This window comes from Geotrypetes seraphini, chromosome 3 (genome assembly GCF_902459505.1).
Source record: "Geotrypetes seraphini chromosome 3, aGeoSer1.1, whole genome shotgun sequence".
In the NCBI taxonomy this organism is placed as follows: Eukaryota; Metazoa; Chordata; class Amphibia; order Gymnophiona; family Dermophiidae; genus Geotrypetes; species Geotrypetes seraphini.
Window position 1 is genome coordinate 277,674,013 of NC_047086.1, and position 14,880 is coordinate 277,688,892.

At 42.5% G+C, this 14,880-nt stretch overlaps 1 protein-coding gene across 3 annotated transcripts in view; it reads left to right on the plus strand.

Annotated features, from left to right (window-relative positions):
- The window catches only part of TTC27 (tetratricopeptide repeat domain 27), a 677,043-nt gene that overhangs the window by 612,211 nt on the left and 49,952 nt on the right, over positions 1-14,880 (plus strand). For all 3 annotated transcript variants that reach the window (XM_033935684.1, XM_033935685.1, XM_033935682.1), the window contains one exon: positions 11,882-11,993. In XM_033935684.1, the coding sequence (XP_033791575.1) occupies positions 11,882-11,993 (112 nt within the window). The remainder of the gene's footprint in view (positions 1-11,881; positions 11,994-14,880) is intronic.

Here is a 14,880-nt window from a genome sequence, read left to right on the forward strand (position 1 = left end):
CCCTCAGCCCATTGCGTTGGGAGGAGATTTCAACTTGATTCTGAATCCTGAGCTGGACCGGAAGTCCAATGCCTCTTTTAGGAAATCTAAATCGTGGTACTGCTTACAAGACATTTTATTCCAGCTGAAACTAGTGGATCTATGGAGGTTGTTACATCAGGACGATCTGTTGTTTACTTTCTTTTCCCCTCCGCACTCATCATATTCCCGAATCAATTTTTTTTTTTTGATGAGCTATTCTCTAGTGTCCAATCTCGATGCTTCTGAAATTCAACCCATCACAGTTTCAGATCACGCTTACTTTGGACAACATTGCCTTGCAGAGAGCAAAGGGTGCTTGGAGATTTAATTCCACACTTCTCATGGATTCGGTGTTCATATCTCATATTAATAACCATATTCAAGAATATTTTGCTCTTAATAAAGTGGAAGAAACTTTGTGGCAAATTACATGGGATGCATTTAAATCTTTTATTCGAGGGGTAATTATCTCTTATTCCTCCACAAAGAAAAAGGAACACAGGCTGCTACTACAATCTCTGGAAACCCAGATATCATCCTTAGAATCATCCCATTTTGCTGATCTATCCAACTTTGACATTCAAACTCGATTGAATAAACTACGATATGAATACAACTTACACCTGAGCAAGGTCGCTGCTTCTGAAATCCTGCTCCAAGCTTCGCATTATTACGCCACCTCCAACAAGGCTGGTCATCAATTTGCCAATTATTTGAAATTGAGGTCCGAAAAAGCGAATATTCCTGCTATTAAGTCTGCGACTAATGAAATCCTAACGAACGATCAAGACATATGTTGTCAATTTCACTCTTTTTATAAGGACCGTTACACTACGGAATCACCTTCTCTTCAGCAGATAGATGACTACTTGCTTACTTTGGTGGGACCTAAATTGAGCACTGCTGATGACATGATTCTGTCCTCTCCTATAGTCCTGAGTGATGTCACTGAAGCTTTGCAATCCATGGCCAAAAACAAAGCCCCTGGCCCGGATGGCCTCTCGGTAGAGTTATATCTCGCTTTTCAGGAATATATCCTACCTATGCTGATGGGTTATCTAGCTCATCTGATGGAGCAAGGTACTGCGACAGGATCTTTCACTGAAGCGGTGATTATTGTTTTGTTGAAACCGGAGAAGGATCCGTTGTATGTTCAACATTATCGCCCACTTTCCTTAATAAACGTGGACGCGAAGATATATGCAAAAATACTGGCATCAAGGTTACAACTGGTCCTACCTAAGCTAATTCACACCGATCAAAATGGTTTCATGAAAGGTCGACTTGCTAGTGACAACTCCAGGCTATTTTCTCATGTTATTTCTCAGGCCTCTCATGCCCAATCCACATATGTTGCCGAGAAGGCTTTTGATCGTGTGGAGTGGTCCTACATGTTCAAGGTACTGTCTTGGTTTGGTTTCAGCAGTTCTTCCATCCGATTGATAAAAGTCTTGTATTCTAACCCAACCACCAAACTTCGAATTAATGGAGTTTTTTCTGATTTGTTTTCACCATCGCGGGGCACTAGACAGGGCTGTCCGCTATCTCCCTTGCTATTCAATCTGGCTCTGGAGCCCTTGTTAATTGCCATTAGAGCCAACTCCTCCATCAGTGGATTTCAATTGAATGATGTGACTGTTAAATTGTCAGCTTATGTGGACGATATTCAATTATATACTACACTGGAGTCCCTTCCTGCCACCATTCAATCAATAGATCTCTCGTTTCAGGATACAAGCTCAACATGACAAAAACAGAAGTTATGCCGCTATCTGGGCAACCGTGTGGAGATATCGTTCAACAAAATTGAAATATCTGGGTGTTTACTTTGGCCCATCTATCGAAGAGACTCAGGATTACAACATCTCTTATATCATGGATATCATTCATACCACTACCTCCAGATGGTCTCCTTTGAAATTATCATGGTGGGGACGACTGGACTCTATAAAGATGGTCCTAGCACCTAAAATTACATATGTTTTATCTATGTTGCCACTTCTCCTCCCAATGACTGCTTATAAGAAGTTTGAATCTTCCTTGGTCAAATTTCTCTGGCAAGGTAAGACACCTCGCATTGCTCTCAAAAAGTTGAAATGTACCAAGAATAATGGTGGGGTGAACTTTCCCAGCTTATACGATTATCATCTGGCTTTCTTGTGTAGGCAAAGGTCACAATGGCTTGAGACCTCTGATTTCCATTTGATACCAGCTTGGTTAAAATTGGAACGTGCGATGCTTACAAATGATCTTCTAATGTATGTCCCCTTTACCACACCAAATAATACTCTGCACAACAACCTTATTTTGTCATCTACTAGAAATGTATTGAAAGAATTGGATAGCATTGCTCCTGTGCCCTGGAATACTACCACCCATTCCTCTCTATGGCGCAACCCACTTTTACAAATTCAAGGTCGATATATGGAATGGAAATCCTGGTGCAAAAAAGGTATCTGGTCTGTACATCAGTTGTTATTGGACCACACCTTTCTGGCCTACTCTGACTTTTCTGCGACTTATGGTCTTGACTCTACTCACTATTTTAAATGGTTTACAGTTGAGGCATTGTGTAGCCACATATCTACAGAAAACTAAGTTGTCTACTGATCTTCCTACTATCTTACATTGGTCGGCCTTGATCAACTCTCAACCTGGACAAGCGTCGGCTTGGTACAAACTGTTACACAAGCAAAAGTTTACACCACCCACTTCATTGTACGACATATGGGCTCATGACACTTCCATGTCTACTGATGCTTGTGACTGGGAAGATAACTGGCTGACCTCATTTAAAGCACTCAAATCAACTAACATTATGCACACAGTATTGTTTTTATATCATCGAGCTTATTGGACACCACTCAAGCTGTCGAAAATAGGTAATTTGAGCTCGAACAAATGTTGGTCTTGCTTACAAGAAGTCAGCACTTTCGAGCATATGCTTTTTCACTGTCCTCAACTGTCCTCTTTTTGGGCTGAAGTCTGGTCTACTATATGCAAGATACTTCCCATCTCGGACACAGTATCTTTCTCAGTTCTTATATATGGGGCTGCTGCTCTACAACAGTCTCAATTAGACAAATATGAAAGTAGACTGCTCAAATGTTTACTATTAATTGCGATTAAATCTGTACTATCCAATTGGAAGGATTTTTCGAACTTACATTATATTTCTTGGTGGAATACTGTCAGCTTATATTCTAAGTATGAGCTCATAGCCGCAGAAAAGACCAATTCTTATCATTCTTATAGCAAAAAGTGATCTCCTGTTTTATCCTATTGCATATCTGACTAGATGTCTCCAATTTCTTTTCACTTTCTGTTTTGCACCATTCTAATTTTGACTGAGTATACTCTATCTTTCTGATTTTTGGATTGCATTTTATAATTTTTCATGTACAGATCGCATATTGCACTTCTATTGTTTGTATGCATAACACAGTTCGTTATTATTCATTGCTGCTTTTGCATTTTGTAAATGTTTGAAAGTCAATAAAACTTATTGAACAAAAAAAAAACCCAACTTTCTTTAAAGTATAGCAAAGGCGGCCTGGGAATTGCTGCTATTCACAGCTATAGTAAAATTTAACTTTGAACATTTGCATGCTTAGACTGATGAAATGTGTTGAATCTTGTTAATGTAGAAGATGCACTTAGTAGTGGTTGCAACAGATTTTAAAATTTTTAAACCAGTGATTTTTATGAATGGTTATGGTTTATAGCATATCAGCTTCACAATTTTAGTTGAAGTAATAAGTGTTAATGCTTGCTGGCTGAGACCCAATGATTGGCATATAAATTTTACAAGTGCTGAGTTGAGGTTTGAAATGTTACTAAAGAATATTATTTTGATTATTTAATTACTGAATTAATGACCCTGCAAAATATGGGTCATATCTTTCGGTCTAGACAGCTGCTTTTTTTCATTTTCAAAATTACTTTTATATATGTTACTTGTATGCCTTTCAACTTTGAGTTAACCCTAATGTGGGGCATCTGTGCCACAGCTGTTTCCTGCAGTTTTAGAGAAAGATGCTGTCAGCTTAGGGAAGATTTGTAAGGTTGCATTAAAGAAACATTTTTAATATAATATGTATTGCAACATTATTTTGCATAAGTGACATTATAGAGAAAGTTATTATCAAGTATGTTTTTATTTTTTTATGTTACATTTGTTATATAATATCATATATATGTTTCAATTAGGAACTTTCATATAATTGCAATTATCTTAAAATAAATGCAGTACACTGGTATACATTCACAAATCCAGTAGAATATTTCCGGGTTAAACCATGCTCACACCCAGCCTTGGGCAAGCTTAAGTGTCCTTAGACCTGCGACAAACGCCTACAGTATAGGTGTCCTGCCTCGGGGAGTTTTTTTTTTTTTTTGGGGGGGGGGTTTAACGAGTGTCCGGATTGCCTGCCAGACAGTGGTAGGACGCCTACCGCCGCCTACAATCAGGACAACCATTTGCAGAATCAGCCCCTTAGTTGTATGGGTTTTGTGCGAGCTAAGGTTACTTAAGATGCAGCTGTAAAAAGGTTGCATTTTCTGAATTAATGGTCATGCTAATTTCTAAATAAGAGTGTGGCTATTAGCACATGAGCTTTTATTGCCACTTGTTTTCTAGGTTTGATTAACAAGCGGTGATGTGGCTGTGTTAACTGATTAACAAAGGGAATTCCTATTCTCCATCCCCAAATACAACCTTATAAAATCTATTTTTTAGCACATAGAAAGTGCACATTAATCCCAAAACTACCGGGGAACACCTGAGCACCTTCTGAATTAGTGCTTTTTTACTCTGTGGGTAAGCATGCTTAATAAAAGAACCCCATAGAAAGGTGCTTCACCATAGAGAATTTTAAAAATCATTGTGCACATTTTAAGTTGTAACCTGGCTTCTATTGAAACCAGTATAATTTAAGGGAAAAAAAAGGGTAACAGAATCAAATTTATGGAGCGAATACACTAACCTAACAGCAGTATTTTGGATAATTTGGAGCTGTCTTCTGAAGGGGGAAGTAGAACATCCTAAGTAGACAATATTAGTGTATGTACAAGAAGCCTAAAGACTGCATTTTCATAGAAAGAATGCTATTGACTTCTTCCCCAAGAATATAAATATTGGAGAAAAACCCAACTTATTTTAGCAGATTGCCTATATCAGGGTATAAATTAAGATTCAATAAAATGAAGTACAAAATTGTTTTATACAATAGTAGTTTCAAAGCAACTGACAAAAGCCAGTTATCAAGAACACAAATTGCAAATCTGCAGTAAGAAAAATCAGTTGACTAAAGACAAGAAAACCAAGCAAGGGGAAAAATAAACAAAGAACAAGAAAACCACCTGAAAAAATGGAGAAGTTTGTCCCACCAAAAATGGGGTTAATGTACTTGCAAGATATCCTTGATATAGAATGACATGGGGACAAAATTTTCCCCATCCCCACGGCAACTCATTTTCCCTTCCTGTCCCCATGAGGTCTTTTCCTGTCCCTGCCCCATTGCTGCAAGCTCCATCCTCATCTGCACAAACCTCAAACACTTTAAAATCATAATAAGTGTTCAAGGCTTGTGAAGTTAAGGCAGAGCTTACAGGAATGGGGCAGGGACGACAGCTACAAAACTCAAGAGGATGGGGAAATTGAGTTCCTGTGGGGATGTGGATAAATTTGTCCCCATGTCATTCTCTAGTCCTTGAGTTCACAAAGAAGAACCCCTTAACACACAGAGAAAAATATACGAGAAGAGAAACAGGTTAATAAATAAAATAAAAATAAAACAAGACAACAAAACTATCGGCCTCTTTTACAAAGCCACGCTAGCAGCTGGCGCGCAGCAACAGTCCCGAAGCCCTTTAAATCTCTATGGGCTTCGGGGCCGTTAGTGCAGCGCAGCCGCTAGCGCAACTTTGTAAAAGAGGTTGTATGTATCAACTCCTACACACAAGCATGTTATAGTCCCTTCTAAACCCAAGTTACTCTTTGCAAAATAACAGCTCAGCTGATAAATATTTTAAAAAATCGAGAAAAACAGTGCTCAATAAATTCAAAGGGAGATAAAAAAAATTGCAAACCTAAAACTGATATCTATACCCACAAATATAAATATGAGAATATAAAATACAAAGATTATAAATATAGTAATGGGTGAGTACATATATATATATACATACAGTATATATATATATATATATACATACAGTGTGTGTGTGTGTGTATATATATATATATATATATATACACACACAGTATATATATATATTTGTACACAAAAGACTTAAGCTTGCAAAGTTCCACAAAGAAATAAATCTGAACAAGACTAGACCCTAATGGGTCAAAATCAGATTTGATTAAAGTGGTATACGCATTGGTGATGAGTAGACTAGATGACTGTTCTTCAGTCTGCCAGTCTGCACAGGGCCGGTGAGATTGATGAACTTCAATTTCCTGCCGGTCTGCGCAAAGGCCAACGAGATCGAGATGTAATTTCCAGCTGGTCCGCGCAGGGCTGGCAAGATCATGGGGAGCTTCTGACTGTGGCTTTCTCCCCTCCCAGCAGCTCTCCTTACTTACCAGCGCAGCGATTCACTAAGGTAGCCTTGGGGCTTTTGCTGAGTTGCGGCCGCCTCTGATGATGCAACTTCCTCTTTCCTCAGAGGCGGCACTACCCATCAAAAGACCCGAGGCTGCCTTAGTGAATCGCTGAGCTGGCAAGTAAGGAGAGCTGCTGGGAGAGGAGAAAGCCACTATTGGAGCCTGGGAAACTGCTGGACAAGGGAAAAAAAGGGACAGCTGCTACTGGACCTGGAGGGAAGGAGAAGGAGAGATGCTGCTGGGAGGGGAGGAGGGAAAGGAGTCTGGGAAGCTGCTAGACAAGGGAACAAAAGGGACTGCTGCTACTGGACCTAGAAGGAAGGAGAAGTAGAGATGCTGCTGGGAGGGGAGGAGGGAAGGGAGAAGGAAAAAAGAAAGGAAACAGCTGGCAGGGAGATTAGAGGAGGGGAAGGGGAGAGACAGGCATGAGAAAGTAGAGAGATTGATGATGGGAAGGGGTCAGTAGAGAAATAAGCAGAGAGGGACAACGATGCTAGATCTGGTATAGGAAAGATAAAAATGAAGAGATCAGTGAAGCTGGAATGGATCATGTAAAAAGGAGAGAGGGGGCACAGGCTGGATGGAAAGGGGAGAGAGGCATAGAAAGAAGACAGATACCATATGGAAGGGGGAGAGGGCAGACAGTGGATGGAAGGGGCAGATGCTGGATTGAAGAGACAGAGAGAGCAGACGCTGGAAGGAAGAGAGTGAAAAGAAGATGAAAGCAGAAACCAGAGACGACAAAAGGTAGAAAAAAATAATTTTATTTCTATTTTGTGATTAGAATATATCAGATTTGAAATATATATCCTGCTAGAGCTGGTGTTAGACATAACTGGGGACTGCAAAGCCCAAGCAGCGCTTCTTTAGCTTCCAGCTGGCTTAGGGCTCTCCCTGACCAGGGGGCAGTTGCCCTAGTTGCACTCCCCTAACACTATTCCTGTCATGTGCGACTATGATATTCTGTTAGCATGATATTTCTGTGTAACATTTTATAATAATTTGGCGTATTCAGTTTTCTTGATAGTAGAGGACAAATATGTGAAGGAGAGGGGAGACAGGGGTTTTGTTGATCCTTGCTCTGTATTATTTGTATTTATAAATTGACAATTGTACAGAATATTGTTTCTTTTTATACTTTAATAAAATGCATTCAGTATAAAATCATAACTGAGGATTGTGTGGATGGGATCAGATGATTTGCGGGGACCAAGCTCATGCAGACAGGGCGGAAACGGGGTTTTTACATTTCAGTCCTAATAGTTTGCCGGTCCACAAAATAATAATTTTATTTCCGCCGGTCCATAGGTGTAAAAAGGTTGAAGAACACTGGACTGTAACTCCCTCTTGCAAGGTGTTGTACAATCTAGTCTTTCAGCATTTACAGTTGGTGCAAAATATGGCTGCATGCCTTGTAATTGGTGTGAAGAAAAGTGATTACACTTCTCCTATTTTGATCTAGAGAGTTGCGAGGGGACAGAAATCCCACCCGTCCCCGCCAAAGTCCCACCCATCCCCACCCGTCCCCGTGAGGTATCCCACCCGTCCCCGTGAGGAATCCCTCCGTCCCCGCGAGGAATCCCCTCCGTCCCTATAAACTTCAGAAATAGTTACCGTCCCTATAAACTTCAGAAATAGTTATTTCATTTAATTATGCTACTGAATTAAAGGCTCTGTCTAACCCATTTACAAATAAGCAAAAAGACTTTATTAATTTGGAAATATTAATTGGGAAGAATACATACTTTGTAAACGGCTTTCTACCAGAGCCTCTAATGTTTATAAATTTTTATCAACACAATTAATAACCAACAACAGCCCCGGTCCAACAAACCTCCCTGCCCTTAACCGCGAATCTAAATTACCTTCTTACAGCTGCTGTGAGAAGGTAATTTAGATTCGCGGCTACAGGGCAGGAAGGTTTGTCAAACCGGGGCTGTTGTCAGTCGGGGAAATGCCACAAAAGTAAGGGGACCTGGTCGGCTGTGCTGCACCCGGGGCGGACCGCCCCCTCCCTTGGTACGCCACTCGAGCCGCGAGGCTACTCTCCTTCTCCTTAGCTGCCCTGCCTGCAGCACAGAGAGCCGAACGGAAGTCTTCCCAACGTCAGCGCTGATGTCGGAGGGAGGGAGGGCTTTGTTTAAGCCCTCCCTCCCCTCTGCCGTCAGCGCTGACATCGAGAAGACTTCCGTTCGGCTCTGTGCTGCAAGCAGAGCAGGTAGGGAGAAGAGGAACCGCGCGACTGAGTACATCCAGCCCCGCAGGAACCCCGCGACCCTAGGGGGCGTCCCCACAGGATCCCTGCGACCCTAGGGGGCGTCCCCACGGGATCCCCGTGACCCGAAGGGGGAACCCGCGGGATTCCCGTCGTCCCCGTTCCCGTGCAGCTTTCTATTTTGATCTCCATTGGTTACCTGTTTCATCAAGAAATATGTTTAAACAACTTTGTTTAGTGTTCAAAGCCTTTACAATTGAGGTCCCAAAATACAAGATCAATCAAACAGGTATTTGCCACAACATATGATGCTTTCTTCCCAGCAGCAAACTTTATCAACAATTCATTTGACATCTACAAGGTGGTGAGCCTTCTATTATGCAGGCCGGTCTTTATAGAACACTTTGCCTTAAAAACTAGCTGAACTGGCTACTTATTTTAGCTTTCGCAAAGCAGTCAAAACTTGACTGTTTGAGCTAGCATTTGCTTAAGTGACTTTTGGAACTGGTGGGGTTTATGATTTTCTGTGTTTAGCCATAGGTTTGATTTTTACTGTTTGTGCTCTTATTGTTTTAGCATTTTTATTATAAACAACTTTATTGACTTTAGGTGGAAAAGGATATATCAAATTTAATAAATCAAATTAAACCAAAAATACATCCCTTGAGGTGTAAAATAAAAACTAAGGCTAAAAGCATCTTGTAGGTTGGCAAAATAAAGTAAAAGTAAAGTAATCAGTGTTATGACAAATTGCATGTAAAACTTGTTGCACGTTAGCTATTCTGTTGAATCAGAGAACGTGATGTGCAGCCAACTATGAGCTGCCATTTAAATGCTGGCTTTCCCACGACAAACAGAATAAACTAAATTTGATTGGCCCACATGGAATATCAATCACAGTGGACTATGACTGCTAGTGACCTGGAATCTGTGAATATCCAGAAAAGTGCTGTAGAAGATGGAGAAACAGGAACAATCCCAGAAAATAATGATGTGCTTGGGCCCTTGGAGAAAAACAAAATATCAGTTTGAAGAGTGGAGAAAAATATGGTTCTTCTCAGCTATGGGAAGAACCTTGATACATCAGTTTCTAAAGTTTGGTACTCAGATGACTCAAGGAGGCCTATACCGTGCTAATGTCTTCTACGTTAATAAAGCAGTTAGCACAGTAACAAACCGTATTAGTTGCAGGAGCTGGGTGGGCAGGGTGGGTAGGAGCTGGGTGGACAGGAGCTGGGTGGAGGATTGACAGGGCTCTAAAGCACATGAATTGGCTCTGCACACTAGCTGTCATGCCTGCCAACAATGCAGCCACAGGTACTGCTACCTCAAGAGAAGGCAGTAAGTGCAGCTCTGCTATCAACAGGCCATTAGTCCAGCTGATGACAGATGAAATAAACTAAACTAAACCTTACATTTGTATATCGCATCCTCTCCACAGTCGTAGAGCTCGGCACGGTTTACAGGAACAGGTATAGAGAAGGAACTCCAATGAAGGGTTACAGGACTTAGTATAAAGAATGTTTAGAGGGACTTAGTATACCAAAAAGGGAGGAAGTATTACATTTTTGAGAATAGCTAAGTTTTCAGATGTTTTCGGAAAAGTTGGAGGGAGCCCAGATTCCTGGGTAGTAAGGTTATTCCAGAGCTATGTGATTCTGAAGGAAAGGGATGTCCCTAGTTTTCCTGCATGAGGGGAAGGATAGTTTGAATTTTTGGGTGGATCTGGTGGTATTAGGATTCGAGGAATTCCAAGATAGTGAAATAAGGGGAGGAAGGATGCCGTGTAGGATCTTGAAAGTTAGGCAGGCGCATTTAAAGTGAACCCTGGAGATTACTGGAAGCCATTGAAGCTTGGACAGGAGCGGGGAGACATGGTCAAATTTACTTTTTGCGAAGATTAGCTTAGCCGCGGTATTCTGAATCCGCTGAAGTCTTTGAAGGCTTTTCTTTGTTAGGATTAAGTAGATGGAGTTACAATAGTCCAGTCTGGAAAGGATGATGGATTGTAGAAGGACAGCAAAGTGTTGTTGATGGAAGCAGGATCTCACTTTCCTCAGCATGTGAAGGTTGAAAAAGCATTTTTTTACCAAGGAGTTGAGGTGGTCGTTGAAGGACAGTGTAGAGTCAATGATGTTGCCCAGAACTTTGCTTGAGAACTCAAGCTGCAGTGTGGTGCCAGAGGACAGTGGGATGAGGGTGGGTAGCAGATCTAATTGTGGGCCGAGCCAAAGTAGTTTTGTTTTGGACTTGTTCAGTTTCATTTGTACGGTGAGGGCCCAGGATTGGAGGTTCGTTATACATGAGGATATGTTCTCAGATAGGTTAGTGAGGTTCGAGTCGGTCTCGTGGAGGACAAGGATGTCATCAGCATAAGTGTAAAGTGTTTCCAGGGGGGATAGATGGAGGAGTTTCAGGGAGGACACATAGATGTTGAAAAGAATAGGAGATAGAGGTGAACCCTGCGGGACTCCACATATCGGTTTCCAATCTGCTCTCTGAGGTCGGATCCTCCTCCCAATAGCAAAACCCTGCTAACCCCCTCCCAAGATCTCTACTCTTCCCCACCCGTCTGAAGCCTTCCTGGGTTCTCTATTGGTGGTTAAGTGGTCCACAGCAGCAGCAGCAATCCCTCTCCGCTGGCATCTGGGTCTGTACCAGCATCCAAATTATGCTATTGCAGTGGTCTTTAACTATTACCACTAGGGGGCATCTTTCCATATAAAAAGTAATAAGGTACCTGTGCGCTGCAAGGCGTGTGCAGTAAATGCAGGGCAAATGTTTGACATGCCATTGCATTTACCATACAGTTTTGCACTTACTGCATATCCCTTTTTACCGTTAATGTGTGGTAAGTGAAATCCTACTACACTTTATAGTAAAGCAGCTCCTTAATGTTGAAAAGTTTCCTTCAACTCCTCTTGTAACTTAAAAACATTATCTAGAATGGAAGTGCTCTCAGGTATGTACAAGTTTTATGGAATGAATATTTTTCAATATGGTACTTCAAATCCACACTTTCTGTCTTTTGGTAGGCTTTACACTATCTCTCTAAGGCACATAAATGTGAGACCAATCGGAGTGGCTGGGACAAAGACATTTCCTCGTTTAAGACAGTTATAAAAGGAGCAATTGAACTTGCACATGGTATGTCATTTTGGTAATGTACTATTTTATGTTCTTATGTGAATGGGGTGGCTGAAGCAGAAAAGGGAAAAGAAAAAATGGAATAGTTTGAAATAACAATTTATATATGTAGAGCAGTGATTCCCAACCCTGTCCTGGAGGAACACCAGGCCAATCGGGTTTTCAGGCTAGCCCTAATGAATATGCATGAGAGAGATTTGCATATGATGGAAGTGATAGGCATGCAAATTTGCTTCATGCATATTCATTAGGGCTAGCCTGAAAACCCAATTGGCCTGGTGTTCCTCCAGCACAGGGTTGGGAACCACTGATGTAGAGTAATTAAAAATGTCTTGATCACTAAGCTATTTTCCAGTGCAATAGATGAGGATCAGACAATTGGCTGGTGGTTCCACTTCCAAGGCTAGGCTTCTATTTAAGGGGCAGTTACTGTTTGGCAAGAGCCTGATAGACTTTGTGAATTCTTTGGTGGACCCTGCCTGATAGCAGACTCAGGACCTCTAGAGGTTCTAGTTCCTCTAATTTTCATGGCTTCCAGCGATCGCCTTCCGGCGATCCTGCCCTTATGCGAGTGCCATGTCAGAGCAATTTTCCCAGGGCTTCCGGCAATGGTATGCCAGCTACAGGCGATCTCAGCCCTCCACCTCCTGTTCCACGCCCTCTGCCAAAAAACCAAAATGACATCAGACTGAGGGATGCCCCTCTACAGATTGGGGGCAGATTCTCAGCATTCCTGCCCACCTGGATTTGCATTTTGTCCGACCAGTAGGTTGGTCAGGCTCCAAGCTGGAATTTGCCCAGCTTCTATTGAATTGGTTTGTGGACTCTTCCGCAGGTCAACCAGACAAAGCATTCAAGGTTCAGTCCACAATTCAATGCTTACTGGATGTTCAAGATATAAAACTGGTGCTGCCCGACCTTTCGGGCTCAATCAGATACTCTGTATACTTTAACATACCAAAGAAAGGCTCTGAAGTTTGGAGCCTGTTCTGGATCTTCAGTACGTGAATGCGGCTCTCAAGGTCCCACGCTTTTGCATAGAGACAGTGTAATCGGTCATTGTAGCGGTGTCCCTGGGAAAGTTCCTTGCCTCTCTGGATCTCATGGAAGCTTACTTGCACATTCTGATATTTCTGGCTCACCACAAATACTTGTGGTCTCCTGTACTGGAAAATCATTACCAGTTCTCAGCTCTGCCCTTTGGGCTGGCACCAGCTCCCTGTACCTTCACTAAGGTGATGGTAGTCGTGGCAGGTACACCCGTAGTTGGATGACTGGCTGATCAGGGCTCCCTTGTTGGCCGAGATGATCCAGGTGCTAGAGGACCTGGGCTGGATTGTGAACTACAGAAAGAGCAATCTGACACCCATGCAGTCGCTGAAATATCTGGGAATTCTCTTCAACATGGCTGTGGGCCGCAGCTTTCTTCCAGAGGCATGCAGACAGAAACTATGTGCCCAGATTTCTTCTCTTCTGGAACAGCCAGTGCTTTTGGCGTGTAACTATCTTCAGGTCCTGGGGTCCATGGCTGCCATGTTGGTTGTGATTCCTTGGGCAAGAGTGTACATGCGTACTCTCCAACATGCATTGCTCTCTCGCTGGACTCTGCAAAGGAATGCTTTACAGACCTGGACTCTGGATGCTCAGGCTAGCATGGAAGGGTGTTCTGCTGCGGATTGCCTCCTGGATCGTGGTAATGACTGATGCCAGACTTTGTGGCTGGGGAGCTCACTGTAATTGTTGTCCCATCTAAGGGTGTTGGACACCATCTCAGAGGAAATGGTCAGTCAACCAGTTGGAGCTGAGAGCTATTTGGCTGTCTCTGATGTGATTGCAAAAGACTCAGGAGGGCCAAGCGGTCAGGATCTTTTCTGGCAATGCAACAGCAGAAGCCTAGATCAATCACCAGGGAGAGACCAAAAGCATCCCTCTCAGAAAGCCTGCCTTCTTTTTCTGTGGGTGGAACGCTACCTCCTGGCATTATCAGCAGCACAAGTGGCGGGAGTTGATATTCAAGACGACCTCAGCAGACAGACTTTGGGTCCGGTCAACTGGGCCTTGAACTCAGCGACATTCCGAACCATAGTGTGGTTCTGGAGTCATCCCCGCTTCGATCTCATGGCCATGGCAAAGAATATGAAAGTAGATCATTTCTTCAGTCGAAGATCCAAACCCGGAAGCAAGGTTCTCAATGCTCTAGTGCAGCCGCGGTCTCAGGAGCTTCTGTATATCTTTCCTCCCTGGCCCATGATTGATCGGGTCATTCAGCGGCTCGTGGTCCATCCGGGTCACATCATTCTGGTGGCTTCAAATTGGCCTTGCATACCAAGGTAATCAGATCTGATGCATCTATTCAAGGGTCACAGCCTTCAGCTGAGTGCCCATCTGGACCTACTTATGCAGGGTCCAGTCTACATGGAGGACCTGGGATGCTTTGCTCTTATGGCATGGCTCTTGAGTGCGCAGCCTTAGAACACAAAGGCTATTCTAAGTGTAGTGCACTATTCTAAGTGTAGTGCAGTGGTTAGAGCTACAGCCTTGGCAACCTGAGTATGTGGGTTCAAATCCTGCACTGCTCCTTTGACCCTGGGCAAGTCACTTAATCCCCATTGCCCCAGGTACATTAGATAGAGTGGGTAAAATTTTATTTATTTTGATTCCCAAGTTTTCCATAGCCCCAGGTACATTAGATAGATTGTGAACCTACCGGGACAGATAGGGAAAATGCTTGAGTGTACCTCATTGTAAAACCACTTAGATAACCTTGATAAGCGGTATATAAAATCCTAATTAAAAAAAGCTATTACCAGAGGACAGTAGTTTTTAAAAGTTCAACTACTTTCCTTCTACACATATGCTTTCATGGGCTCAGATTCCATTTTTAGTA